This window comes from Tenrec ecaudatus, chromosome 18, assembly GCF_050624435.1.
Source record: "Tenrec ecaudatus isolate mTenEca1 chromosome 18, mTenEca1.hap1, whole genome shotgun sequence".
NCBI lineage: Eukaryota > Metazoa > Chordata > Mammalia > Afrosoricida > Tenrecidae > Tenrec > Tenrec ecaudatus.
The window spans coordinates 65,146,223-65,173,772 of NC_134547.1; the positions used below are offsets into that span (position 1 = coordinate 65,146,223).

At 49.9% G+C, this 27,550-nt stretch overlaps 2 protein-coding genes across 3 annotated transcripts; one reads left to right on the top strand and one right to left on the bottom strand.

The window, feature by feature from the left end:
- Window positions 1-339: 339 nt before the first annotated feature.
- On the bottom strand, window positions 340-15,761 carry KARS1 (lysyl-tRNA synthetase 1). 2 transcript variants are annotated; one of them, XM_075537380.1, is made up of 15 exons: window positions 15,603-15,715; window positions 11,955-12,134; window positions 9,625-9,784; window positions 8,877-9,042; window positions 5,929-6,022; window positions 5,365-5,551; window positions 5,151-5,276; window positions 4,722-4,841; window positions 3,655-3,817; window positions 3,372-3,545; window positions 3,139-3,224; window positions 2,739-2,824; window positions 2,173-2,299; window positions 1,057-1,200; window positions 340-612 (listed from the first exon to the last, which is right to left on the bottom strand). In XM_075537380.1, the coding sequence occupies exons 2-15, from the start codon at window positions 12,098-12,100 to the stop codon at window positions 511-513; spliced, it is 1,881 nt and encodes a 626-aa protein (XP_075393495.1). In that variant the 5' UTR covers window positions 12,101-12,134; window positions 15,603-15,715; the 3' UTR covers window positions 340-510. The 2 variants fall into 2 exon arrangements, with proteins under 2 accessions (XP_075393495.1, XP_075393496.1); XM_075537381.1 differs by lacking the exon at window positions 11,955-12,134 and having other exon boundaries at window positions 15,603-15,761.
- Window positions 15,762-15,791: 30 nt separating this feature from the next.
- Window positions 15,792-24,141, top strand: TERF2IP (TERF2 interacting protein). Its single transcript, XM_075537382.1, has 3 exons — window positions 15,792-16,552; window positions 19,916-20,040; window positions 22,950-24,141. Exons 1-3 carry the CDS (start codon window positions 15,877-15,879, stop codon window positions 23,349-23,351), a joined length of 1,203 nt encoding a protein of 400 aa, XP_075393497.1. The 5' UTR covers window positions 15,792-15,876; the 3' UTR covers window positions 23,352-24,141.
- Window positions 24,142-27,550: the final 3,409 nt, after the last annotated feature.

Sequence of the window (27,550 nt, forward strand, 5' to 3'; positions counted from 1 at the left end):
ACCAAGCAGGACTCTTTTCTCATCACCATGTTTAAAATCACACTCCCCCGCCCTTTCTAAAGTAGCACTTCTGTCCCTTTAACCTGATTTGATTCTCCTTCTGTGTGGACCACCATCAGGAATGTGCGTTTACTATGCTTCACCCCCACAGCCCTCAAATAGGAATGGACGTTGCACGAAGGCAGGGGCTTGCCTTTGCTTACTCCAGGGTCCCAATCCTTAGAACGTCTGCCGGCCACATCACAGTCAGTAGCTAGGTATTTTTTGAAATGAATGTGGCCAGCAGTCTGGATCAAATTTGGCATTCCAGAGATAAAGAGGAGAGGTAAGAGAAAAGAGTAGAGACACGTGATTTATTTGATAAGGGGCTCTCGATTCCTCCTCTCGCCTCTGCTGTCAGAGGTGACCGTGGCAGCAAACAGAGCCGGAGGCAAGTGGAGCGTGCCCTGGCAGACCTGCCCTACAGAAAGGCAGAGATGCCCGAGTCACGCGACTTGCAGCCACTGTGTCTTACACAGAGGTGCCCACAGGGGCGCTCTCCTCCTGCGTTTGTGCGGACGCTGCATTCTCCTTCTTGTCTTCAGGCTTCATGGCAGGAAACAGCAGCACCTCCTTCAGGACAGGAAAAGGCATTGTGAAGCACAGAAATAGCTTTCCACACCTAGCTCCACACGGCTTCATCTCGGGTTACTGTCACCGCTCAAACCCAGAGATCTGCAGCGCCCAGCTGCCACAGAGCAGCTGGAAATGCCCAGAGCAGGCATTTCCTCCTTCTACTCTACCGCAGACCCTCCCTCCCTCCTCTCAGCCACAGGCTCCCTAAACTGAGCTGCCCTCATCCAGGAAGGAAGGAATACAAGCTCCACACTTTGTAGGAAGTAAGGCATGAAAAGAGGCTGGCATGTTTACTTGAGAAAAACAGAGAAAAACACAACTCTCTTGAGGCCTGCCTGCTCCTCCTCTTAGCCCAGAGCCCCCCCACCAGGTCTGCCTCGCCCTGCCTGCAACAGGATGCGCTCCCGCTGGGCGGTGGGTGCCTGGAGGCAGCTTGTGTACCTTGATGTTATTGGAGTCTGTGAGGAACATGGTGACGCGGTCGATCCCCATGCCCCAGCCGGCTGTCGGGGGCAGCCCGTACTCCAGGGCAGTACAGAAGGTCTCATCAATGAACATGGCCTCATCGTCACCAGCAGCCTTGGCCTACAAGAGGAGAGAAGCAAAGCATGGTATCAGAGCCAGCGTGCACGTGTTAGCCCTTGGAGGGATCCCCACCCAAGGTCCCCAGTCAGAATCTCGGGGCTTCCTGGAAAAGGGTTTCCCAGTAACTGCCTGAGTAAGCCTCTTTTCTCAAAGACCTAGGGGTAAGCTGACGAACTCCACCTCAAAATGCACCTGTACTTCCACGGAATAAAAACCTCTCGGTGAGGCCCCATGACGATTTCTCCGTTCCCCCCACTTTCTCTCTCACTTGTCGGTGGCCGAGGCCGGTCGGCAGGCAGCTGTGGGGTTATTCTTTAACGCTCACATTCCCACGCTGCTCAAGTGGAGGCACAACCGAACAAAGACACAGCCTTGTTCTGCTGCGCAGAGGCACTTCTGAGGGGTGTCATGCTCCCTACACAGAACAAACGTCGATGTCTCTGTTCCATACGGAACTGGATCCTCTCGGGTGACATGCTGGGGGTGGACCTCTCAGACCTGAGAGTGACACTGCTCAGAGACAGAGGACTTGAGGAGCTATCGGGTGTGTCACCACGAGGCCAGGATGAAGCGTGGTCCCAACACCGGCGTCCTTCTAACAGAAGTGACACGCAGGCAGGGAGGGAGGTGGTGACAGAGACAGGGCTGCTAAGAAGCCGCAGGGGCAAGTCGAGGATGGACCCACCAGCAGCAGAGAGGAAGGAATGGAAGTATTCGTTCTCTTCTCTCAGAAGGAACCAACACAGTGAACGTCCTGACTCACTCCTAGCCTCTACAACAGTGAGATAGTCCATTTCTGTTCTGGAAATCGCCCAATTTGCAGTCTTTGGAATGTAATATGTCACCTGACATTCGACCTTCTCTAGAGAAGTGCATTGCTTTACCCTTTGTTTCTGCCGAAACCATCTAATGACAGACGGCGAGTGGGACCAGGGTCGGGGTGGGTGTCCGATGGCTGGCTGCCCCTCCTACCTTGGCCTGCTCCTCGAACAGCTGCCGCTGCCGCAGGGGGTCGTTCAGCTCCGTGTAGGCATTGCACACCTCCTTCTTCATGACAAAGAGCTCAAAGCGCTCCGTCAGACCCGGTTTGAAGCGGTGCCTGGGGACAGGAGACCACATGGAAGCCTGAATACACTGAGCCCCAACACTCTCGCGTCTGCTCCACACACAAGAATCCCTGCATCTAGAGGTAATGAGAGTGGCCAGAGACCTGCAGACGCTCCCAAAACTCATGCACGGCCATCCAGTCGATCCCGACTCCTAGCAACCCTAGAGGGCAAAGGTGAACCGGCCACGGGGCTTCAGGGGCGATGAGCACCGCACTTTCAGTTAGCATTTCAGTGCTTAACCCACGGCGCCACCCAGACGCCTCGAACACACCCTGCATGGCTGAAAAGCCATGAGCTGCCCTGGCCATCCTCAAACGGAGCAGAGACCCCAGTCCGCCCGGGGCACCTTGGGGCTGAGCAGACTGAAGCTGCTCCCAGCACTGAGCTTTGGAGTTAGCGCAGAGCACCAGCTACCGTGCTTCCTCTCACCATTTGGCCAAGGGGCTCATGATCTGCGGATGATCACAGATGAAGGTGGGGTTGATGCAGGTCACTTCCAGGAACTCGCCAACAAGCTTCAGGAAAGAGCAAAGTGGGGCTAGAGGACACCACCAGCAGCCTCCTTCCCGGCTGCATCACTTGGTCACCCCGGCCTGGCCAGACAAGGACTCCGCTCCCACCCAATTGGGGCCCTACCCTGTAGCTCCTCAGGGGCCGGTTGGAACCACTGAGATCTCACGCAGGGCTTTCCCCACCCAGAGCAAAGGGCACCCAGAAGCCCCACTTCGTGAAGGCTATGGCTCCACAAAAGCTAGTTCTCCTCGCGGGGTTCGTGTTCCCAGGGAGCAGGGGCCCAGTCCCAGGGGGAGGACAGAGCATGGCCTCTCACCTTATCCAGGAGCCTGGCTGTGGTCCGAGGAGGTGGGCATTCAACAGCTTTGTCGACACAGATATCGTCCAGGAGCTTTCGAGTTTCTGTAACGCACAAAGTGAGTTCCAACAGGACACGTCACGCTGTCCCATAGCAGAAAAGCCTCCCGAGAGGAGAGAGAAGAGGGCGGAACCGCCCGTCCAGGGCCAGCCAGCCAGAGCTGACTGGGCAGGAGGGGCGCCGGGCATTACCTTCCGTTTCAAAGTGGCTCGTTTCTGGCAGCTTCACTCCCAGGATCTTCTCTAGCTCCTCCACCATGCTGACTCGCCGGAAGGGGGGGGTGAAGTCAATCTCGTAGGCCTGGCCCTCGGGGCCCTCAGGATGGTAAGTGACCTTGTACCCGCCTGTGATGTGTTTCACCATTCCTGCGAGAGAAACCGGCCGAGTCAGGAGGCACAGCGGGAGCCCCACCAGCCCTCCTTGGGCAGCAGCCTCGGGACCTGCGCTCCAGGCAGAGGGAAGTGGGAGGGTCACCTGCGAGCATCTTCTCCGTGATTTCCATGAGGTCGTGGTAGTCGGCATAGGCCATGTAGAACTCACAAGTGGTGAACTCGGGATTGTGAGTCAAGTCGATGCCTTCGTTCCGGAACTGGCGCCCGATCTCATACACCCGGTCCAGGCCGCCAACCACCAGCATCTACCAACACAGCAGCTCGTCTGGTGTTAGGAGGCCTGGAACGTTTGTGTCTACGAAAGCCCCAACCTGGTGTCTGCAGCACAGGATGCGCTCAGCTCGCTACTGAGCCCTAGCACGGGGCTCTCCTTGGGGCCTCGTGGTGATGCACAGTGTCAGCTCTCTTTGTCTGGGCTCCCTGGAACCACGGGTTCTCTTCCTTAGGTCCAGCTTTTGAGTCTAGGCCAGCCCCTTAAGTGAACAGCTCTTCTGTGGGCTAAGATGCACGTGACCCAAGCTCCATCTCTTGCGATGCCTGTTGAGCCCCCTACATGGGAGCTCTGGAAGATGAGGTAGGTATTGCAGAGTTATCTTGGCCAAGGGGGCCAGAGAGGGCCTAGTGTCAGTGCCTCGGCCTACAGCCAGGGTGACCGTGCTTGGTAGAAAAGGTACTGCGTCGCTGATACGAATGGCCTGGGGTAAGAACAAACACACGGCCCAGGTGAACGGCTCCCACGCCAATTCCCCGACCCTCCTGGAGACTGTGAGCTTTCTTACATAAACCTGACTATATTTGTCCTTTGCTTAAACTAGTTAGTGTGTTAAACCCAACTGAATCTTGCACGGCACCGTTGGGTGATCTGAAGATAAATATTCCCAGCCTCCAGAGAAGCATTAAAGGATTCTTTGTAGAAAAGGCAACAATTGTCTACCCTTAATATTACTGTCAGGGGATAACTGTAGTCCAGGAGGGTCTGTGAATCCAGGAGAGACAATCCCTTTGCCTTCTGCCCCGGGATGCTCTACAACCTCGTACAGAAAGCGAATTCCTCTCCTGGTGGTCCTAACCTTCTCAGCTCCCCTGACCCGTCTACGACTGTTCCTGTCTACCAGTGGTTTCTCCCAGGGGAAGGTGCACATCGATTACCTTATGGTAGAGCTCCGGAGCGATCCTCATATACAAGTTCATGTCTAGCTCGTTGTGGTAGGTGATGAAGGGCTTGGCCACCGCTCCCCCTGGGATGACGTTCATCATGGGAGTCTCGATCTAAGAAGACGGGGAGAACCATCTGGTCTGTGGACCTCACGAGGATGCCCTCTTGTTACCCTGTGGAGAGCCTGCGTGATCTGAATTTGCTTTACAGCAACACGTGCTTGCCTTTCACGTGCATAATTTAAAACACAGTTTTTAAAGCTGCAGAAAAGCCAGACCACTTGCTGAAGTGCACAGGCTTGTTAACATGTCCACTATCCTACATGCTGCCCAGCTCCTGCCTTCATGGCACGAGGTTGCTGGGAGGGAAGGGAAACTGAGGGCCACCCATCAGGTGTCAGAAAAGGGACACTCCTCCTTCACCTCTAAGAATCCCAACTCGTCCAAGAAACTTCTGATATAGGTGATGATCTTAGAGCGGACGATGAATTTCTGCCTCACGAAGTCATTCAGGATCAGGTCCAGGTATCTCTGGCGATAGCGTGTCTCCTGCACCAAAGGGAGCAGTTAGAAATCGCGGACGTGCCTAAACGAGCGAACGCATCTTGGGAGCCAGGGCGAGGAAGCCAGCACCCACCTTGTCCTTGAGGCCAAAGTGCAGGTGCGGCAGCATGTGCAGGCAGGGGGACAGCAGAGTGATCTCGTGGGGAATGATGCTCAGCTCCCCCTTCTTGGTTTTCCCTGGGTTCCCCTGCACTCCAATTATGTCTCCCCGACGTAGTTTGTTATTGATACGAATAAATTCTTCTTCTGATTTATAGTTCCTGGATGGAAGGAAAATGATTCAGCATGAAAGGGAAACAGCCCAGATTAAAACACATCACTGCTTGACTCCAGAACCCCTCATCAAACCGTGAAAGACTGGGTAACGCGAGCCCAAGGAGGATCTCAGGTACTAGGACAATTGTTACTAAATGTTGTTATCCTTTATTTTTCTTGCTGACAGAACCTGAGATGGGGTCGTTACTCTCAGGGGACCAGATGAGCCTGATCTTGCTTCTCAGCCATACCCAAAGGGATCCCACTTCTTCTTGCCCTAACTCCGATCACCAGTGACAAAACAAGACCACATGGGCCTCTATTCCCAGTGGGTTGCTCTCGGTCTGTCTCGAAAGGGCTGTGACTGGACATTTCCATATACCTGGAATTGGCCATGACTTGCAACTTGACGCCCTCTCCTCGAAGGTCATAGAAGATGAGCTTTCCCCCAGACGCTCTCTTGGCATGGACCCGACCTAGAAAAGGAAGAGCAAAAATAGCGACGGGCAGAACCAGACCGCACTCCACGTTACTGTGCCAACGACGCTCCTGCACTTTTCTTTGGGGGAAGAATAAACCAGAACATCAACCAGAGACCGAGGGCAGAGCTCAGCCTTTTCCCTGTGCCAATGACCCCACTCAAGACCGTGAAGAGGGGCAGAGGGGTGGCCTTAAACATGCTCACGGGACTCTTAGAAGATGGCAGAGTTGGAGGCCATACATTTTTGGGAGCTTCCTGAATCCTCCTGTGAAGAACACACAGCCCCCAAGTCACATCCTGTGTGACAGAGCAGAACCACTCAGTAGGGTGTCCGAGGCTATACATTTAGGTGGAAGCAGACCACCTCATCTGTCTCCCCTGGAGGAGCTGGTGGATCTGCACCAGGAATCAAGTGCTTCACCCACTACACCCATCAGGATCCTCGTGGAACCTGGGAGGGCGTTGCCACACTGGAGAGTACAGTGAGTGAGTGAGCTGCGTGGTTGAAGTCTAGGAATGGAGAAGCGCAGCCCCCAGGAAGGCCTACCTGAACGCTCTTCCAGACAAGGCCCCACAGAAATAGACAGGACAGAAGAAAGAAAAGGCCCAACAAGAGAGTAAGTGGCTCCCCCACCGCTAACACTTCCAAAACACACCAGAAGAGGGAGCCTGGAGATGCTGGAAAAGCTACCCCAAACAGTGGATCAAACTTCCTTTGAAAAATCAGCAATAGAAAAGGGCTGAAGTCAAGTCCACACCAAGTTCTCATTATGAAAGGGAGAGCCAACAGGGAGTAGAAGGGTATTTCGGGAAGACTTCCACTGGCCAGAGATGGGACAAATGGTCACAAGGACAGGAACTGAAGTGAACAGAAAATTCACACCACATGTGTATGCTTAAATTAGTGAACTCCTGGTATTTACTGACCTAAACTTTTAAAACTGGCCAAGTTCTATTCTGTCATCTGGGTGGCTGTTGTATAATAATCCAAGTGTGAAATGGATGAAGATTTAAAGCTCAGAATATTTATTGTTTCAATTTTAATCTATGTGCGGCCGAAGCAAGCACGAAAGCTCAGAATTTAATAAAAAAACTTCTTGAGGATAAATGAAGCCAATTTGTTATCTGAAAACTGGGTAAATAAAAAGGAAATGTGTTTCTGTAAGTTATTTGAATTCATAAGTGAGGAAAGACACCTGAGCTGCTAACTGCAAGGTCAGTGGTTCGAATTTACCATCTGCTTTACAGGAGAAAGAGGAGGTTGCCTGCTTCCTTCAAGATCTAGAGTCTCAGAAACATGAGAGAAACAGCTGTCCTCTGCTCTCTAGGTCACTGTGGGCCGAAAGCAGCTGGACGACAGCGAGTGAGTGGAGCTGAACAAACGAACATAAATAAATGGCAGGCTGAGAAGACCGTCAGCTCGCGGTCCTCAGTGTAGACATATGTCTAGGTACCGAGAGTCACAAAACAAGAGGCAATCGGACACCATTTGCCTCCTGAGGAAAGAAAACATGAACAGCGACAGCCCTGCCTAGGAAGGATTAAATCTGCATCTGAGCAAGCGCCAGGATCGGCTGCTGATCTGCAGGAGACCCAGAGCCCAGGAGAGCAGCCCTTGAGGCTGCACAGCCAATTAACACCTGAACCGGGCACAATGGCCATCTGCCCGTGGTCCACCACCAAATCGCTTGTAAGGGAGAGAAACGGATGGAGGGCAAAGTATAAATGATAAGAATGGAAGAGACAAGTGTTTTTTGGTTTTTTGAGAAGACTAAACTGCAGTGCCTCACACTCGTGCTCTGTGGGACACCACCCTGACACCCTGCACAGGGGTGATGACAGCAAAAGCCACACAATGGTTCCCTGGGGCAGAAGGGAGGAGGGGAAAAAATGAGACTGACACGGGGCACCCGGTCAGCTTTCTCCGGACAGCTGGAGAAGTGCTAGCCCTTGATCCAGGTGGTGATTACAAAAGCATTTTTCTTGGTATGGTAATTTGGCAAGCTATGTATTTATTTTGTCTTCTGTTCTATTTTTATTTAATAAAAAGGGTTAAAATAGAACAGCTTACTGCAACAATAAACCACTGGAACCATCAACACGAACCACACCGAGGATCCATCCCTGAACCACAGAAAACCTGGCCCTACCGAAACCAGAACCATCAGATCGGTTCCGGTGCAGCCAAGCCTGATGGCACGCGCAGCCCGTGAGGAAAGGCGAGCAGAGGAATGTGCACTGAGGGGTGTGAATACATTAAGAAGGCTGACTGTAACAGAATATAAAACAAGTAAAAAGAAAATCGACAGCAAGACACCACACATGCACACATACACACAAGGGGTTGGCAGGGGTTCCTTCTGGGTGGTGGAATTATGGATAGCTGAATTTTTCCCTCTCTGCTTCTTTGAGTTTACTTATTGGCAAGAAAAAAAAAGGGATTTAATTAAAAAATAAGGTGAAGAAGGTTCACACATCATAACCCCCAAAACATTTCCCAGAAATACAAGGGGGCTTCAAAAAGTCCAAGGACAGAAACCTATGATCTTTTCATTGCCTTTCCCCCACGAACTTTTGGAAGGTGCTTTATAGAATCTCAGAGAAAACATTCTTAGGCTAAAGACTGGACATCCTAGGGACCTTGCTTCCGGAAGGGAAGTCCTCCTAAGGACACGAGCAGCAGTGACGGGCCAGGAGCTGCCCTCAAAGAAGGCTCCCTTCTCTGCAGCACAACCTTGTCTAGACAGGGTTCCAGGTTCAAGGGTGCCTGCTTCTTTCTGAGCAGCCAGACAGCACCCACTTCCTTGCGTGCTACGGCAGTTCCAAAAGCTGCCAGAGGGCCCGCCTACCTGCCAATTTGAGGGTGATGTCAGTCAGGTGGTCCCCAGGCTGTAGGTGACTGTACTCTTCGATGAAGTGTGTGAGTGAGATGTCCACGTGGAATTTGTGGGGGTAGGGGTCGTCTCCACTGGTCTTCAGCTGCTGAACTGCTTGGCTGCGGATCTTGAAGTATTGCTGTAGGAAGAAAAACACAGATTCTCGAGAAGTTGCACCTGACCGACAACAGAGAGCGGCAGTCTGCCTCAGAAGGGCTCCCAGATGCTGAGGTTTTGGAAACCGAGCCCTGCCTCTGCGTTTGAAACCTGGATGTGGCCGGCCAGCTCTTTCTAAGGCTACCACTCACCTCTGTGCAGGCGTGTGAACGCAGTCTTACATGCCTCCAACCCACGGGCACGCTGTGCTTCCACCCAATTCTAGTTACAAAGAGGGCTGTGGACTGTGGATTTGGCCTATGGGACAATGCTGGCTGATCCCTGGTCTACTGTCAACCCTTGTGTCCTTTTAGGGAGATACGTTTCTCTGGGACTGCTCTAAGGCCCAGCAAGACTCATGGTCCAAGGAAGACTCGTGGGTCACTTGGTAGCGGGTGAACGCTCAGGACCTGTACTCCTGACCAGATGGGAGTGGCAGGGACTTGGGGCCGAAAGTGCTTATTCGTCGAATGAATCACTGGTATTTATATAGTCTGGTCCCAGAGTTCTCCATCACGCTCCTCAGAGGCCCCCCAGGATGGGGGCCCAGAGAGGCAGGACTCACATTTGGGTCCAGGCTTTCCTCCTCGGCGCTAACTCCATTGTCGGTGGTGTGGTTGGTGGAAGCAGCTGCCGCCTGGCACAGCTGTTTCTCGCTGAGCTCCTTCTGCTTGGCTTCCTTCTCGGCTACCTTCTTCTCGGCTTTCAGGCGTCGTTTTAGTTCACTGGTGGAAGATGAGGAAAATCAACAGGATGGTTCCTGGAAAAGTCCTCCACTTAACCACGGAACCACTTCTTAAAACCAGGAATTGAAATGGGGAGCTGATACCAGGGGCTCAAGGGGGAAGAGAATGTTTGAAAATGATAACGGCAGCATGTGTGCAAATGTGCTTGACACACTGGAGGAATGTACGGATTGTGATAAGAGCTGTAATATACCCCAATAAAAGTATTTGATTAAAAAACCCAAAAAACAAAACCAAAAAACCAGGAATCGCCCGGGGACTATGCCCTTGCATGGTCCTTTAGCCTCCAAGTTCACACTTCACCACTAGTAGCTCAGTCAAATGAAAGAGACAAAGGGAAAACAAATAAGATTCATGCGTCTGAGCTCAGGCCCTTGATACGACTGATTGGGTCCCGACTAAAATCACAATGCACTGGGAAAAGAAAATCCTATAGAGTAATTTATATTTTGAGTAGAGAAAACAGGCTTTCTAGAACACCTGGGCAGATTTTTCTTAAGACCGGTGTTCCATGAGCACCCCCAAACCAAACCCACTGCTGTCAGGGGGACTCTGCTTCCTAGGGTTTCTGAGCCAAAACTTTTTCCGGGAGCAGACAGCCTCTTGTTTCTCCTGCAGAGTGGCTAGTGGGCTCAAACCAACAACCTGCAGGCAGCAGTTCAATGCTTAACCCAATGCTCCGGGGGCTGAGTATTAGTCATTTAGGAGCCTCTGGAGAAAATGCAGATCCTGGCCCTGGCGGGGCTGTGGGCTAGGCACTGGGTTGCCACCTGAAAGGTTAGTAGTTCAAACCACCAGTTGCTCCACAGAAGCAAGAGGAGGCTGTCTGCTCCCCTAAAAGTGGACAGACTCAGAAACCCGATCCACGGTCTGTAGGAGTTTCAGTTGATTGGACAGCAGGGAGTCTGGGATTAGCGCACAGCTCCAGCTGTGCCTGCCTCCTCCCTTCTTCCGGAGGAAATGAGTTAGTCCTGAGGGGCTGGACGGCCTCAGCTCAGGGAATCACCACACGACCATAGCTCCTAGAATGTCCTTGAGCCAATGCCTCACTTTACCCAGCGTCTGGTTTTGGCAGCAAACTGGGTGGAATGATGTACAGGGCAGTGTGGAGTATGGACACTAAATCCTTGGGACTAAATCCTCACACATCTGCCTACCAGTTAGGTGCCCGTGGGCAAATGCCTTTTCCTCAATGGTGTGAGACTCAAACGCCAGCTCTTCTGGATCCCTCACTATCAGGAAGTTCCACTCTCTGCCTTCAGGACAGGAATGAAAGGGATTCAAAACCCTTCATTCAGCCAAGGCTCGAGCTCAAAACCAGAGCAATTCGGCCAAGTTGGTCTCTGTATGACCTGAACTTGCTATCTGAACCCCCAAACCAATCGATACTTATGCAGAGAGAATGAATTGCTCATTGTTTCATGCCCTCAATGACCATCAAGCATTCTGAACTGCTAATCTGTGACTAGGGATCCTGGTTGTACATCACGTTTTGTCTGGCACCAGGGCACATCCTTTTCAATGAGTTTATAAAATCAACTAAAAAAGGCAAGCTCAATTGGGGTTTGAAGTAAAACTAATTCTGATGGTTTCGAAGGAAAGGTGACTCTTCCTGACGATCTATTGCGTTTAACGGTTTTGCAGACAGGTGTGCCAGGTCGGTGTGCAACCGCTATGGTCCAGCCACTCCCTCAAGGGGCATCTCAGGCTGCACGTCCCTCCTCAGATTAAGATGATGAGCTGGTTTTCACTCACCTAGGCGTTGTTCTTGATAGCAAATACATCCTACACAGAAGCCAGAAAGGTCCTGGGGAAAGCACTGAAACTGGAAGCCAAATTAACCTCCAGAGCAAACACATCCCAAAAAGACAGGATAGGGAAGAGCCCTCACTAGAAAATCTTTATTCAACAACAGGGCTCTTTACAGCACCGTTTGAGAGTAAGACCCATAAGCAATCAGAAAAACAATCTAAGGTGAGAGAATTTGAGTGAAAAGAAAATGAGGAAGACTTTTGGTTTGGGTAGCAAAGGTGCTTGTTTCCTTAGCAACAAGCCCCAAAGCCTTCGCTGGCTTCCCAAACAGCGAAGGGACTAAACGTGTGAGCAACTTTTGCTACCAGATCAAAGAAAGAAGGGAACTGGCACGAACCTTCCTTTATCAGAAAGTGGCTTGTCCTTGTGAAACGCTGTGAAAGGAGTAAGTTGAGCCAGTCGCAGCTCCCTCTGACCCCAGTGTGCCCAGGAGGCTTGGCGCAGGGACCCCCTAACAAGCCTTACAGCAGCTTGCACCAACATGGCAGAACACCCCGGAACTAAGGATTACCACCACCTAACAGGAAACACACAGAGAGGCGGGGTCAGAGGTGACAGGCAGGATATACACACACCCCACCAACACTCCTCTGGCCCTGTGGGGCTGAGGAGAGAGGCTCGCCCGCTCTTTTAGCGTGTCAGTGGCCCTATGAATGCCACTGTGCGGAGCACGAGGACAGAAGGCGTTCCTTCCTGTCCAGGTGTGTGCAGCAGGCGCACACGTGAGGTCCAATCATTTACAAGGAGAAATGGTCACATGGATTATAGTGGTGTAAAAATGGGAGCCCCAGTGTGAGAGGGAGTTTCTGAAGCCCCTGAAAGCGGTCTCCCTCCTGGCAGCAAAACTGGCAATGGGAAGCATACAATGAGAAGAAATATATTACCATGAACTAAGGAGCCCTGGTGGGGTAGTGGTGACATGTTGGGCTGTGACCCCCAAGGTCATGAAACCACCAGCCAAACCGAGGGAGAAAGATGCGGTGGCTTTCTACTCCAGTAAGCTACAGTTTCAAGAACTACCACAGGGCAGTTTGACCCTGCCCTATAGAGGCACTATGAGTCAACACTGACTCCGAGGCAGTGAGTGGAAACTCCAGATGGACTGAAAACCAGCCTCACAAAATCCCGAGTCAAAGACAACACTTGCGTGGGGCTCTAGGAACCAGGGGAAGGATGACTTCAGGAAGGGTCTAGACTAGACTACGTTTCGAGAGGCTTTGTGCTGGATGGCGACAGTTACTTCAGGGATGCTATTCTTTCTTCCAGCCACACCAGAGGCAGGCCTTCTAGGTTGGGCTGAATCACTTGAGTTAATCTGTTTTTAAAACTGGGGAAATTTTCACCTGGCCAAAAAATGATTACTCAAGATTTCATACCATGGAAGTTCTAAGAAGAGTAATGAAACAGAAGGAAACGTCAATTTCCAAAAATTTAGCTCATGAGCAGTCATGATAGGACTATTCGGCATCAATGGGAGACTCTTGGAGACAAGGTAAGGCAGGCAGTATGATGTAGTCAGTACTCAATGGATTGGGGAGATCAACTCTTGACTTTAACTCTCCACTTGGGCCAGTCCGCACAATTCAGCACTGTATTCAATCACCTAAGCTCTGTGGGAAATGAACACTGAATTATAGTCCCTAGCTTACAACAGAGGGAATCTGGAAAGCTAATATTCCACGGTAGGAAAGACACCAGTTTGGTAAATTAGAGATAACGTCCAAGCACGTTATCCTGCTTTAAATATCACTCCCACAGATTCTGTCCTAACAGCTATGCTGCCTTAAACTGAGCACATGGTTGATTCTGGCTCCCTATAGAAAGACATTCCTGTTACCTTCTCCGGCCGCAGCACCCATCTCCCCCTCATGCCTTCCCCCAATGCAGTTATAAGGTTTCCTCACCTGTGAGCTCAGGGACTTTACTGTGGTCAACACCCACCTTGTGACATATGTAACCATTGAATATGCATGTCTTACGGCTACCTACAAATATCCCAAGACGTAAATATTCTCTCCTCCTCCTCTTTCTGTGCGGACCTGGCTGCTGAGATCATGGCCGTCCAGAGGTGAGCATGTTATCATGAAATGTGTCTGACTCCTTTATTGTATCTTCTCTCCTACCTCCTATGACTTTACTATGATCTTTATATATTCTTGCCGTACAGCTGTGCTTATGGACCCCAGAGTTGTTAGAGATTGATTTACTCTAACAGGGCTTCCCGTTGCTTCATTTGAGAAACGGACATAAACACTTCCCCAGGATGGGACAGGACTAGGAGGTAGTGTTTCATGCTGCTTGCTGTACACAGGAACGCAGAGTGTACCTAATAAACAACAGCTGGGTTATTATTTAGACAGAAAGATCGTCGCGTTTTAGCACGATGCCTGGCACATAGAAAGTGTTCACGAAATAGCTGTGATTATTCAATGAAAAGTCAGAAGAGAGGGACCGGCTAGTTTCTGAAATTACCTTGAAACACAACTCTCCTTTGGAAACTTTGCTAACAAGGCATTCTTGCTTCAGAGTCCTACAACCCATTATCAATGCATCAGATCAAAGTACAGGCCTTTTCTTGGCAGTGGGGGAAGTCTGAGATCAAGTTCCAGATCCGGGGACTAGCAGATCACTCCCAGAAAGGCAAATTAGGGTGCTATCAAAACCATCTATTTACATGCCTCTTTTAAATTTTTTTCTAATGCATTTGAAGAAGCCCTGGTGGCGCAGAGGGCCATGTACTGGACTGCTAAATACGAGGTTAGCAGTTTGAAACCACCAGTGGCTCCCTAGGAGAACGATGAGGCTTTCTTTCTACTGCTCTAAAGTCTTGGAAACTCACAGAAGCAGTTCTACCTTGTCCTATGTCGGCTTGCCGTGCGTTGGCATTCACTCAAAGCATAGATCCAGGGACACAAACACTCGTGTTGACTCATTGAGTACGTAGAGTAACACCATCTGGGCTCAGCAAGTGAATCAGACCCGGCTGCAATCAGGACTCATCCGCCCTGCATCATAAACAAACTTTCCTCGTGGGCCTCTGGAATGGCACCAGCGATTTTTGGGAGTCCTGAGAATACAGTTACTCAGATTATTATCTGTGTGCTATGGCTCAAATGCGGAACCGGGCCGAGAAGCATTTAGAGAATGCTGCCATTCCAAAGAAGCTGCTGATCTTCATACTCCAAGGCTCTGTGGTGGTGAGCTATGCCTTGTGCTGCTTGGCTCATAGTTAATGGGTTTGAACTCACCCAGAGACAGAAAGATGAGCGCGTCTGCTCCCAGAAAGAGCCACAGTCTCAGAAACCCACTAAGGCAGTTCTCTTCTGCCCTATGGAGTGGCTGGGAGCTGGAATCGACTCAAGGGCAATGAGTTCGGTTTGTTGGAATAAGGATGTATACGGCATAGTTTAGTGCAGTTTGGTGCACCGTGCTAAATAAGGCAGGGTTCAACAGGGTCGCCACGAGTTGGCACCGACTGGGTGGCAACTAACTAACTGTTGGTGACTCAATCCATCCCCACAGATCTTTTGGGAGAATGCACGTGGGCATGCGCACGGCATCGTTAGGACCGATCTCTTCGATACAAACGGTTCTGAAAGATGAGGCGAAGGAGAATCTGAAAGTGGTTTTGAAACTGCCTGGACACTTTAATTTCGCCAACCTCCCTATTGGGGCGTGGTCCTCTTAGACGGGAAACGCATTCCCAGGAGAAAACGTAGGAAAGACGGTTTCGCTTTTCTTTCTAGTTACCTGTCAGCTCCCACGCTAATCTTCTCCTAACGCGTCGCCTTACCCCAGGAGTAGGCGGGGGGGGTCCCCGATCGCCCCGGGGGACGTGGTTTCCCCGGGCGCAGCCACTACGTCCCAGCAGGTTCGAACTCGGGGGCGCGGGAAGGAGGGCCCGGGAGCCGCCGCGGCGGGAGCCTCGAATGGCCTCCCAGCGCGCCCTCCAGCCGCAGGGGCCCTTCTCCGCGGCGCCACTTACTTCTTACTGAGTTTCGGCTCGCCGCCGTCCACTTTCACTTCAGCCTCCAGCACAGCGGCCATGTCGTCCGACGGCCCGACCGGAAAGTGACCAGGGTCCCACGCGTCTTCCCAGGAAGGCCCCGAAGCCCCGCCTCTTCCGGCAGGGAAGGGGCGGGCACTGCCGGCGCGCAGCCGCCACTGCGCAGGCTTCGGCTGGCGCGCGCCGAGCGGCGGCCGTTCTGCCGCGGGGAGCTCTGAGGGAGCCGCGCCGTGGGGTGCCTCGGGCTTCGGCGATGGCGGAGGCTTTGGATCTGAGCAAAGACTCCAGTGGGCCCACCCACTCCCAGACGCTGTTCGTGAAGGAGGACGGCAGCTCCGTGTCCTTCTACGTGCGGCCCAGCCCGGCGAAGCGGCGCCTCTCGACGCTCATCCTGCACGGCGGCGGCACCCTGTGCCGGGTGCAGGAGCCGGGCGCCGTGCTGCTGGCCCAACCCGGGGAGGCGCTGGCCGAGGCCGCGGGCGACTTCGTCTCCACGCAGTACGTCCTGGACTGCGTGGAGCGCAACGAACGGCTCCACTTGGAGGACTACCGGCTGCGGCCCGCGGCCGACCGGGCCCCGGACCCCAAGGCCGGAGCGCCGGCCGAGGGCGGCGACGCGGCCGATCCGGATCCGGATCCCGAACCGCTCACGGGCCGGATCGCCTTCACCGAGGACGACGACGTGGCCATCCTGACCTACGTCAAGGACAACGCCCGCTCGCCCAGCTCCGTCACCGGCAACACCTTGTGGAAAGCGCTGGAGAAAAGCGCGCTCACGCAGCACTCGTGGCAGGCCCTGAGGGACCGCTACCTCAAGCACCTGCAGGGCCAGGAGCACAAGTACCTTTTGGGGGACCGCCCCGCCAGCCCGGCCCCGCAGAAGCCCAAGCGGAAAGCCGAGGAAGACGTCGAGGCTGCCGAGAGTGGGGGTGAGCCCTCCGCGGACACCAGTGGTGGCTGTAGGGGGGCGGGTGGGGTGGTGTGTGTGTCGTTTCACTTCCCTGTAAGCCCCCCCCCCCCACTTTTTGTCCACTTAGGTTGCAGCCCGCTCACCACCCCATGTGACATCCGGGTAAAATGGCACCCTCCCCCATCAAAACAATCAAGTGACTTTGTCAAGTAGGGAACACGCACGTGGTTCACACAGGCAGCCGGGTCCAAAAGAGGGGAATTGTTTTCCACGTGTGCCGCCAGCTTCTCGAGACAGGGGTCGTCTGCAGGCCTTTGGGCAGAATTTTCTCAGCGCTGTATCTCTGAAGTCAAACATTAACGTCAGCGTTCCAGTCGATTCCACTCGAGCCCGTTGAAAGGAGAGCGCCAGTTGCCCTTCATGCTTGGCTTCACTGAATGCGTCCCTTAGTCACCTAGAGATGCCCACGGGGAGGTCCTCTCGGGACTGGCCGGCTTTTCTGCTGTGAAGTTCTAACGCAGTGGAATTCGGAGTTGCGGCTCAGGCCTGGTTAGAACAAGGTTGAGGAGCTGTGGAAGGTGTTAGTAACATTGTTACTCCCGCTAGCCTTGGCCTCTTGAAACGGCCCGACCCCTTTGTTTCATGAGGCATGTGGACAATCTTCTGCCCTTTGCTTTTCTTGGTTTATGGGATATCCGTGGAAGAATTGGGAGTCTAGGGAGGCAAATGTTACATTTTCAGAATGCTTTGCAGGACTTTTGTTTTTGGTAGAAGTGGCATCTCAGCGTCATTGGGTCCTCCAGATTTTTGAGTGGTAGGCACTGTCGTCCAGCGGGGAGATAATGAAAGACAAGGCAGCTGATGCACCATTATAAAACCAAGAAGACTAAGAAAAAAATGTATATATTTGATTACAGAAAAAAAATTCGAAACAAGATAAAGTCAGCGGGTAGACTGGGAACACTGCACAGTTAGTTTCCCTAGTGTCCAAAGAGCTCTTTAGAAATAAGGGAAAAAAAATCAATAGGAGGGCTTATAATAGTTCATGGAAAAATGGAGTTAAATGATAATGGAATTCTTGCACAAACTTTTGGGAGCCCCCTCAATGAAGAAGAGGCAAAAGAAAATGGAACAAGAAGAAGTGCACAGGAAAGGAAATAGATGACCAAGAACCAAATGCAGAAGTTTTCTGTTGCCCATGGAATAAAAGGTAGACTAAGGAAATGCACTCTTTCCCACCACATAGAAGGTTAGCCAGTTTGTGAAGGATATGCAAACAAGTCTACTCTGGCACTTGTTAGTCAAAGGGATTTGGCACCCCTTCTCTGGCGGGCATTTTGACTAACAACTTTGCAATCATGTTCCCTTAGACACTGCAGTTTTGCTCTTAGATTTCTCTCCAGTAGGGCTACCTTATGAATTCTCCCTCCCAATCTACCCTGTCCTGTTGGCCTTCCCTACTATCCCTTGTCTGTTATGTCTCCCCTTTGCTCATAACCGACCCAAACCCACTGCCATCAAGTTAGTTCCAACTCCCACCACTCCTGTGAAGTCACTTCTGACTCATGGTGACTGCAGGCCAGAGCAGAACCTGCCCCACAGGATTTCCAAGGCTGTAATTGTTACGGAAGCAGACTGTCACCTGTCTTCTACAGCAGCGGTTCTCAACCTGGGGGTCCCAACTCGTTTAGGGGTTGAATGACCCTTTCACAGGGGTCACCTAAGATCATCGGAAGACACAAATATTTCATAATATATAATTACATACTGTTTTCTGATTAACCACTGTGCTTTATGTATGTTCAATTTGTAATGAAAATATATCCTGCATATCAGCTATTTACATGACTTTTTTTTTCATGACAATTTATAACAGTAGCAAAATTACAGTTATGAAGTAGCAACGGAAATAATTTTATGGTTGGGGGTCACCACCACACAAGGAACTGTATTAAAGGGGCGCGGCATGAGGAAGGTTGAGAACCACTGTTCCACAGAGTGGGTTCAAACCACCGCCCTTACCATTGGCAGCCGAGCACGTAAGAGCAGTGCTATAGGGCTCCCTATAGTAATGTTAGAGGACAAAATAGCAATTGGTTCTGCAGTTTGCTTTTGTTTTTAAATCTTAAAATATCTGTAGTCTTTGTCTACACATAGTACTCCCTCATTGGTTGCACTGTATTACGTCATGGATGTCTATAAGAAATTTTCCTTTAGAAAATTTCAAATGCACAAATTTAGAGAAGAAAGTGTAGTGAACACTACACATGTACTCGCATCCCGTTTTACCTAGTTACTAGTTTACAGCCAATTGTCCATCTTTACTTCAATTTTTACTCATTCCCCACTTTAGAGATTATTTCGAAGCAAATATCAGACATTGTATCATTTGGCATACTCCAGCACAGACTCTGTAAAAGATAAGACTTTTCTGTTACATATTTAAAATGTGTATAAAGCAAAAAACCCCCAAGAACACCAAAAAACCCAACCAAACAGTAAAATGAACTCTTTTGGAGGACTGTTCAGCTACATGAGTTAAGATGTATGGATTTGTGAAATCACTAAAATCTGGGTTTAGACCTTCATGAAAACCTCCTTCGTGGTCAACTTTTGGTAACTGGAAAAGCGCAGAGTCAATTCTTAGAGAACAGATGCGGACAGGCACATGTTTCAATTTGGCGGGAGGGAAGCATGTAGTCCTGCGTGACACAGATCCACCTTTAGCTGCTGGCAAGGCTGCCAGCCGACAACCCATAGTTGTCAGACATCTCTGAGACTAGCTCAGAAGTCCTTCCCTGACCAAGGCATGCCCTCTTCTGAGGGCGGCCGATAGCCCATGACTGACCCTCCGTGGAATCGCAGGACAGTCCTCTCATCCAGATCACCTCTCTGAGGGCCTTCCTCATTCCAGAGTGCACATGATCTCAACGAGGCCTTACTGGGGCTGTTGCACAGCTCTGCTGCTGCCTCTGCGCACTCCTTCCTTCCATTCTTGCAGAGGGCTCCCCAAAGCACTCCCTAATAAACACTGTATGTGTTTGTCTCTCTCTCAGTCTGCTTCCCAGAGAATCCAACTTAATGCCAAAATTTAGTTAATTTTGAAAAATCCATAAATAGCGAAACCGGAATTAAACTTGAAGAGAAATTTTATATGTCAAGGAATAGTATCATTTGGATTATGTTTCAGAAGCAAGGGTAGAAATTATTTAACATTTATATTTCAAGTGTTTTTATTCTTTTGAATGAAAAAACAAAAACCCAAACTGGTCTCTTCTAATGAGGGGTACGGGGAAGGGCAGGTTCATTCCTGGCCCAGGGCTATAGAGCAGATATCCTGTTTGTTTCTTGCAAAAGACTCCAATACTGTTCTTTTTAACAGAACCCCAGAACAAAAAAACTCCAGACTTGCCTGAAGAGGAACCGCCAAAGGCAAAGCTCCAGGAGAATGATGAGCCAGTCAAGAAGATGCTTATCGAAGCCAGCCAGGAGTTTGAGGAGGTTGTGGTATGTTAACCAGACTTACTCATCACGGTCTCTCTACCTCCATTCTTCTTTGAAAGTGAGCAGCCCCTGGACCCTTTTCATGCACTGGAGACCCAGAGAAGTAAGAGAGGTCAAGGTGGAGGAGGAGAATGGAAAGTGAGACTTTAAGCTTTTCAGGAACATAGATGGAATTTTTAAAAGTTTAATTGAGGAGAGGAGGGGGGAACCAATCGCAATGATCGATGCTCCTCCCCCACCCCGATGAGCAACAGAAACATGGGTGAAGGGAGACAGTGGTTGGTGTAAGATGAAAGCTGTAATAATTTACCATTTATCAAGGGGTCATGAAGGTGGAAGGAGGAAGAGCAAGAAAAAAGAGCTGATACCAAGGGCTCAAATAGAAAGTAAATGTTTAGGAAATTAGATGGGAACATATGTACTAATATGCTTGATACAATTGATGTACAATAGAACCCCAGATGCAACGCAGTCGAATTCCGAATCAATTTTTCCCATAAGAAATAACTGAAAACGATTAATCCATTCTCAACCAAGCTTTTACCCCAACCTTGCATTTTTATACAAAACATTACACAGAAATTTCAAAGTTCAGAGTTATATCATATAATTTAAATAAGAAACATTAAAAAAGTTTTTAACAACTAGAGTCTGGCCCATACCTTGAGATGGATGAGGATCTGGATCTGTGGACGCGCACATGGAGAGGAGGGGTGCAGGGGGGGGATCCTCTTCCACAGAGTCCACTGGTAGTTGCTTTTCAGGAGTTTTTTTCCTTATCTGGCTTTTTTCACTAGGACCTGGCTGCCTTTCTCTTAAAAAAATATTCTGTCTAATGTGGTCTGCTGTTGGTGTTTCCTTAACTGTTTTCTAAAAGAGTTTATTAAACTATCATCAACGATATCGAGAACATGGTTGACCAATTCCTTATCATGGTGATTCTTTTCAAATTATAGCACAAGGCTTGGAACACAGCCAAAAAGATTTAAACAACTCAAGCACTAACACCAACTAACGAGAGACCGAAACACAAACCGCTTTTGTTTACAGAAATCAAGTGTGTTGGGTCGGATTCTGATGTTTTGCTTTGAGTTTGAGTTCCGAAGCAAAATTTTCTCTACATTTCGTGTCAAAATCTGATCATGTCGAGTACTGATGGAGTTGGATACCGGGGTTCTACTGTATGTAATATTCTGAGAGCTGTAAGAGCCCCCAATAAGATAATTTTTATAAAAAAGGATAAAAGTTTAATTTTGTTATCAAGCAAATTTAGCTTTTTGGAGCCATTTTAAAAAAATCATTTTATCGGGGGCTCGTACAACTTATCACAATCCATACATATGTCCATTGTGTTAAGCACATTTGTACATGTGTTGCCATCATTGTCCTCAAAACATTTGCTTTCTACTTGAGCCCTTGGTATCAGCTTATTTTTAACCCTCCCTCCCCTCCCCCATCCATCACAAACCCTTGATAATTTATAAGTGCTTATTATTTTGTCATGTCTTATACTGTCTGACAGCTCCCTTCACTCACTTTTCTGTTGTCTGTCCCCCAGAGAGGGGGTTATATGGAGATCCTTGTGATTGGTTCTCCCTTTCTACCCCACCTTCCCTCCACTGGTCCTGACGTGACCATCTGTCCTGGATTCCCTGTGTTTCCCGTTTCTATCTGTACCAGTGTACATCCTCTGGTCTAGCCAGATTTGTAAGGTAGAATTGGGATCAAGATAGGCGGGGGGAGCATTAAGGAACTAGAGCAAAGTTGGATGTTTCATCATTGCTACACTGCACCCTGACTGGTTGGTCTCCTCCCTGCGACCCTTGGAGGGATTTTTCTACCTTGTCCATTTTCAGTCTAACTAAAAAAAAAACAAACTGATTCCAACGCATGGCGTCCCTATAGGACAGTGGAACTACTCATTAGGGTTTCCGAGACTATAAATCTGTATCGGAACAGAAAACAACATTTTTTTCCTCTTGCAAAGCAGCTACTGGGTTTGAACTGGTAATCTGTGGTTAGCAGTTAGTTCTTGACCGTTACACGACCAGGGCCCTGATGTTTAGTATAGCTGTTAACAATCTGTTAAAATAGTATATTTAACACTAGCTATGGAGCAAGGCAGGAAGCCATAAAATAAAAGTTTTTTTAAATCCATGTTCTGTGTACATTTCCTCTCCAAGTTGAAAGATCCTGTGAATGAATTTTTCATAACAGAAAATGGTCTGGTTTCAGGTTGAAATGGAACAATGTAAAGTTTCTCTCATTGGGGAGTTTAGGCATGTGCAAAAATTGGCAGGACTGAGGGATTTGTTACCTTTGTGATCTGCCTTTTACTTAGTTTAATATTAAATTCATTATGTATTGCACTGTTACCTGCTTCCTTGCAACAGTCCCCAGATCGACTCACAAAGGCCTCTTCTCATGTGACATGCTGTGTCATGTGCTGTCTAGGTTGGGGATGTTCTAATACACGGTTTTTGAGCTTACGTCCACACGGAGCCCTGTTGACGTAATGGATTACGTGTTGGACTGCTAACTACCACGTCAGCACCTAAATTCTAATTTACCAGCTGCTTCTTGGGGGAAAGATAAGGCTTTCTACACCCGTAAAGATTTACAACTTTGGAAACCCAAAGGAGCAGTTCTGCTCTGTAGGAGCAGTTCTGCTCTGTCTGGTTAGCAGCTGAACGCTTAACCTTCGCGGCACCAGGGCTCTCTTTCTCTGTGTATGTGCATCAATTCACATACACTCGCATACCTGCATGTCCAACTCAGATAAACGGAAGAAGGAACTGACAGTCCAACCTGATTGGAGTGCGAAGGGCAGAGTGCTAGTTAGTGGGAGCTTCCTCGTCCTACAGTTCTTGACTTGGTAATTAGGAATTGTTCTTATCCATTGCATTCTCTAGGAGGAGGAGACCAGGAGCCCGGGGTTTGAAATACATATAACAATGTGTGATGAAGATCCACCCACACCCGAGGAGGACTCCGAAACAATGCCTGATGAGGAAGAAGAGGAAGAAAAAGTTTCTCAGTCAGATGTGGGCACTGCCATTAAGATCATCCGGCATTTAATGGAAAAATTTAATTTGGATCTATCGACAGTTACGCAGGCCCTCCTTAAAAATAGCGGAGAGCTGGAGGCCACATCCTCTTTTCTAGAGTATGGGCAGAGGGCAGATGGCTGCCCCATCTGGTCCCGACAAGATGACTTAGATTTACAAAAAGATGATGAGGATACCCGAGAGGCATTGGTTAAAAAATTTGGAGTTCAGAATGTAGCGAGGAGGATTGAATTCCGAAAGAAATAATTGGCAAGATGAGAAAAAGAAAGGTGTGAAAGGTAAAAAAAAAAAAAGTGATCTTTGAACTTTGAAGAGTTTGTCCATTGGAAATAATACTTGCCTTCTTACCATTACTGCCATTATTCCATGAGTCCTTGATTTTACAGCCGCGCCGAGTTCAGAGGAAGATAAAAATGAAAAGCCTCGGATATGTTTAGCACTGGTCCAGGCAGGTGTCTGTTTTTGAAAAGGAAATTTAAGCCTAGGAGAGGTTGGTCTTCATCTTGGTAGCAATCCTTTGCTGGAATGGAAGCCTTGCAGTACTGGTGCCAGGAGCTCGTGACAAAGGAGGAAGATTAAAGAGTTACTTTTGGGATTTTTTTCCACGTAGCTTACATAAGAAACCTCCTATTCCTCGGCAGAAGCTCCTCTGGATTGTGAAAGGCTCCAAATGCAGAGGTATCACAAGATAGAATGACAAGATCTTGAGCGTGGGCTCCCCCACACCCTTGTGTCCCGTGGTCCATTCCCCAGTGAGCTCTGAGTTCCAGACCTTTTTGAAAGTCTTATGGTGCCTTTGTTGACTGAATATTTGTGGACCCTGTCCCTTGGTGGTTCTTTGAGCCCTTGTCAGTCAGATCCCTAGCATGTATTTCTGTAACTCCATTTAATTTTGTTTAAAATGTGCACATGTAACATTAATCTTGAGAACAGTGTTTTGAGAATAGTTTTGTGCTGAGGACTATGTTAGATTAAAAAATGAATTGATTCCTATTTGTTGTGTTGCTTTCATTCATTGAAAATCAAATAAAACTTTGTATTTGTGTCTTCAATAAGTGTTTTATTTTTGGTACACGTAATACCATTTATAGATTAAAAACCACGAAGGAGTTAACATTCTGTGCTGTTGTTAAGGGTAGCACTGATCAAGTGGTTCCATCTGAGAACTAGTAGACCAATAAAAAACATCAAGTTCCTCTGGATAGAGCACAGAGACGATCAGGCTCAGGGACTAAGAAGCCAACCTGGACCAGCAGATGACCAACACAATGCCAGTGTGCCACCCTGACCCCGGGGCACTTTGCATTTCAGCACATGCCACCAAGGGAGTCCTGTTCCAAGCACTGGCTTGAGGTGCTTTCTCTCTGCTTGAAATGCTATAGTTCATGTGCCTGGAAGCAGCCTACAGCTAATGGTGAGTGGAATTTAGCGGCTATGTATACCCAGACCCCTTGCAGACCAGAGGAATTACCCGGTTGCCTGTCTGATGGTTCTGTCTTGAGAGGGCTGGTGATAGCCGTGCGCTCTCTCAGAGGTCCTCAGCAGGTGTGCAGGTAGCGCTGCTGGTACAGATGCAGTCTTCCTTGTGTCACATCCCAACTCTGGCATCGGGAGTCAGCGGCTACACTCGGATTCTTTCCTGAAGGAGCACAGTTTAACGTGACAGTACTGAACCTTTCCCTCTTCCTCAGCAGGCTGGAAGATGCAATGCACTCCAGTCGGTTGTAGCTCACTGTAGTCCTAACCCTGAAATATGGCTCAGGAGGAGCCGATGGTGGCCATTTGGCTTGATGGCTTTCTAGGGTAGGTGAACCGTGATGGTGTGGGTGGCATGGTGGGCTGGTAGCCACAGGTTCAGCAGTTTGAAATCAGCCACTCCTGTGAGAAGTTTCAGTCTCAGAAACCCATGGGGCTGCCGAGTCAGAATCCACATGATGGCAGTGTTTGTTTTTTTGAGAGGATGGTTGAAAATTACGGCATTAGAGATGAAATGTCTACATTTTTGGTGAAGTTATCACCGCCTATGCTCTGTTATTGCTGAACTTATGTCTCTCTCGGGAGAAATACCTCCGTCCTTGAGGAAGAATTCACACCGAAGCCTGGTTTGTGATGCAAGTGGGTTTTATAAGGGTTAGAAACAGCAGAAATGTGCAGGACGTTGGCCCGGCCACGCTGAACTGTGTGTCTGCCTCTTGGGGAGAGAGCAAGAGACAAAAGCTGGCTTTTCAGGGCCCCTGTTGGGAGACCTGGTAGAGCACGCCAGTTGACCCCATTGGTTGAATCAAATTCACCTGGCCTAGATGGGCCAATTCAGGTATACCGCCCACCTAGGCGTACCACCCTTTCCCAGCTGGAAGCTTGAATCTGATCACGCGCAATGGACACCCCAGTCCCTGTGCTAGCTACCTTACATTTCCCCGCTGAAGAGGTATGGACCCAAATCTTTGGGCTACTGGGCGACGGACCTCTTTGGTGCTTTCTGCTGTCAAAAAGGGGCGGAGTGGGGCTTTGGGTCCACACCCTTCCTACTGTGTTGGAAGGGGCTGCCCACTCGGGGCTCAGGATGGATAAGGTTGGGGGTGGTCCAGGAGCTGTTGGTCCTGAAGCTGGCATACTTGGTTCAGAGACCTTGGTAACCTGAGACCTGGAAGAAACAAACAGGTGGAAAGTTTAGGTGAGATGGGCAAGGTTATGAGATGGCAGTGCCCTTGGAGGTGGGGGTTAGTGTCACGGGAAGTTTAGAAAAGAGGGACTCCGGACAGGCATGGGTTCTAGTTCATTTTCAACACAGGAGCGGGATAAAAGCATTCACTGGCTTAAAGACTGTGAGGGGTCTGAGGTAGAGTTGTCTGTGGCGCCCTTCTCTGTCCTGGAGGGGCAGTGAAACCCCCCCAAAAGCTCCCCGGGGCGCTGGTCTTTATGCTCTGTTTCTCTGAGGGGTCTGGGTGCAACAGCTTCCACGGTTCCACATGTGAATGGTGCCCAGGGTCTGGGGAAGAAGATGAGGACAGGAGGATGTCCACTGACCTTGTTGCCACATTGATTGCTCACCTCAGGTTCCAGACCTGCTACTGCTCTCCTGCTGCTTCGCTGGCCAGATTGGGCCAATCTTCAATGGGCAGATGCTCACCTGGCCTGCCGGTGCCCTACCTCTTGGCTATCTGCCATAGGACAAGGGGCAACCTGGTAGCCAGCTTGCTGTGGTGGCATGATCTTTGGGCGGGTGTATTCCAGCTAATGCAGTTCTGTGCCCAATGGCACGGTTCCCAGCCCGCATAGCACTTGGCACTTTGGTCATGGGTCTGGGAAACCTGGGAGGCGTTGACGGGCAGTTAGCAAGTGCGGCCAGCACTTGGCCATGCCTGATGTCCTTCCTTCTCTCCTCTGGAACCTGCCCCTTCTGTTCCCTGTTGTCCCTGTGTCTCCGAACAGCCGATCCCCATCTTGAAAACAAAAATTACTGGGAGCTCTATGCCTCAAGATCAGTAATGCAGTTTCAGCGCGCGCCTCCAGGGTGCCATGGAACTGGGGCCTCGAGCAGGTGGCCCTGTTCGAGGGAGGGGTCAGGGACCCCAGTTTTTGCGGCAAACTGGACCCATACTTTTCTAGACAGCAAGCATTGGTGACTGGCTTTGGTGACTGTACAGGGCCTACAGAGGGAATTATTGGCATGAGTAATGCATTGACTTCCAAAGGCGAGACACCACTGCTTGGAGTGACCTCCCAATAGCCTTCGAAGGTGAACGCTGGCAGGAGCGGGCTCTAGAACCTATGAAGGGGGAGGAGTGATTGGTCAGTAGTTCAGGGAACATTTTAAGGAAATGTACTGAAGGCAGTGTTGCTGAAAGACCAAAGTTAACAGTTACTCAGGGGCTTGGCTCCCGAATGCCTTTGGCCTAGGCTTCTGCACCGGAAAACCAGCCGGTAGGAAAGGAAAATCCCCGAACACACCGGCGAACGCTAAAGGGAACACCCTGCAGGACTGAACAGCTTGTTGGTAAACCCAGGAGAAAGCTAAAGGGAAGGGAAGGGAAGCATCCGGCTCCCAGGACTAGGTGAGGCTAACTCCTGGGGCCCAAACAGCCATCCCACTGGGCACTGCCCCCCCCAATGTGTTTGGAGCAGCAGGCGCCATCTTGGTCAGGGTCACATGCTCAGTTGTCCCATAGCAAAAATGGCAGTGGCCAGTGGGCTGTGCCATCTTGCTGGGGAGTGGAGAGTCACGTGGCTGGGAAAATGGTGGCCTCCACACGTGACTTAGTTGACTGGCGGGGGGCAAGCCACTGAATCCAGAGTCTTGCAGAGACCAACAGGGTTTACCCGTGCACACGCAGCCATCTAGCTGGCCAGAACACAAAGCAGACCACTGAAAATAAAAAAGGCATAGAGTTTCCATCCGATTCAAGGAATCGAGGCAGGGGAGGGCATGCAAGTCCCCAGAAACA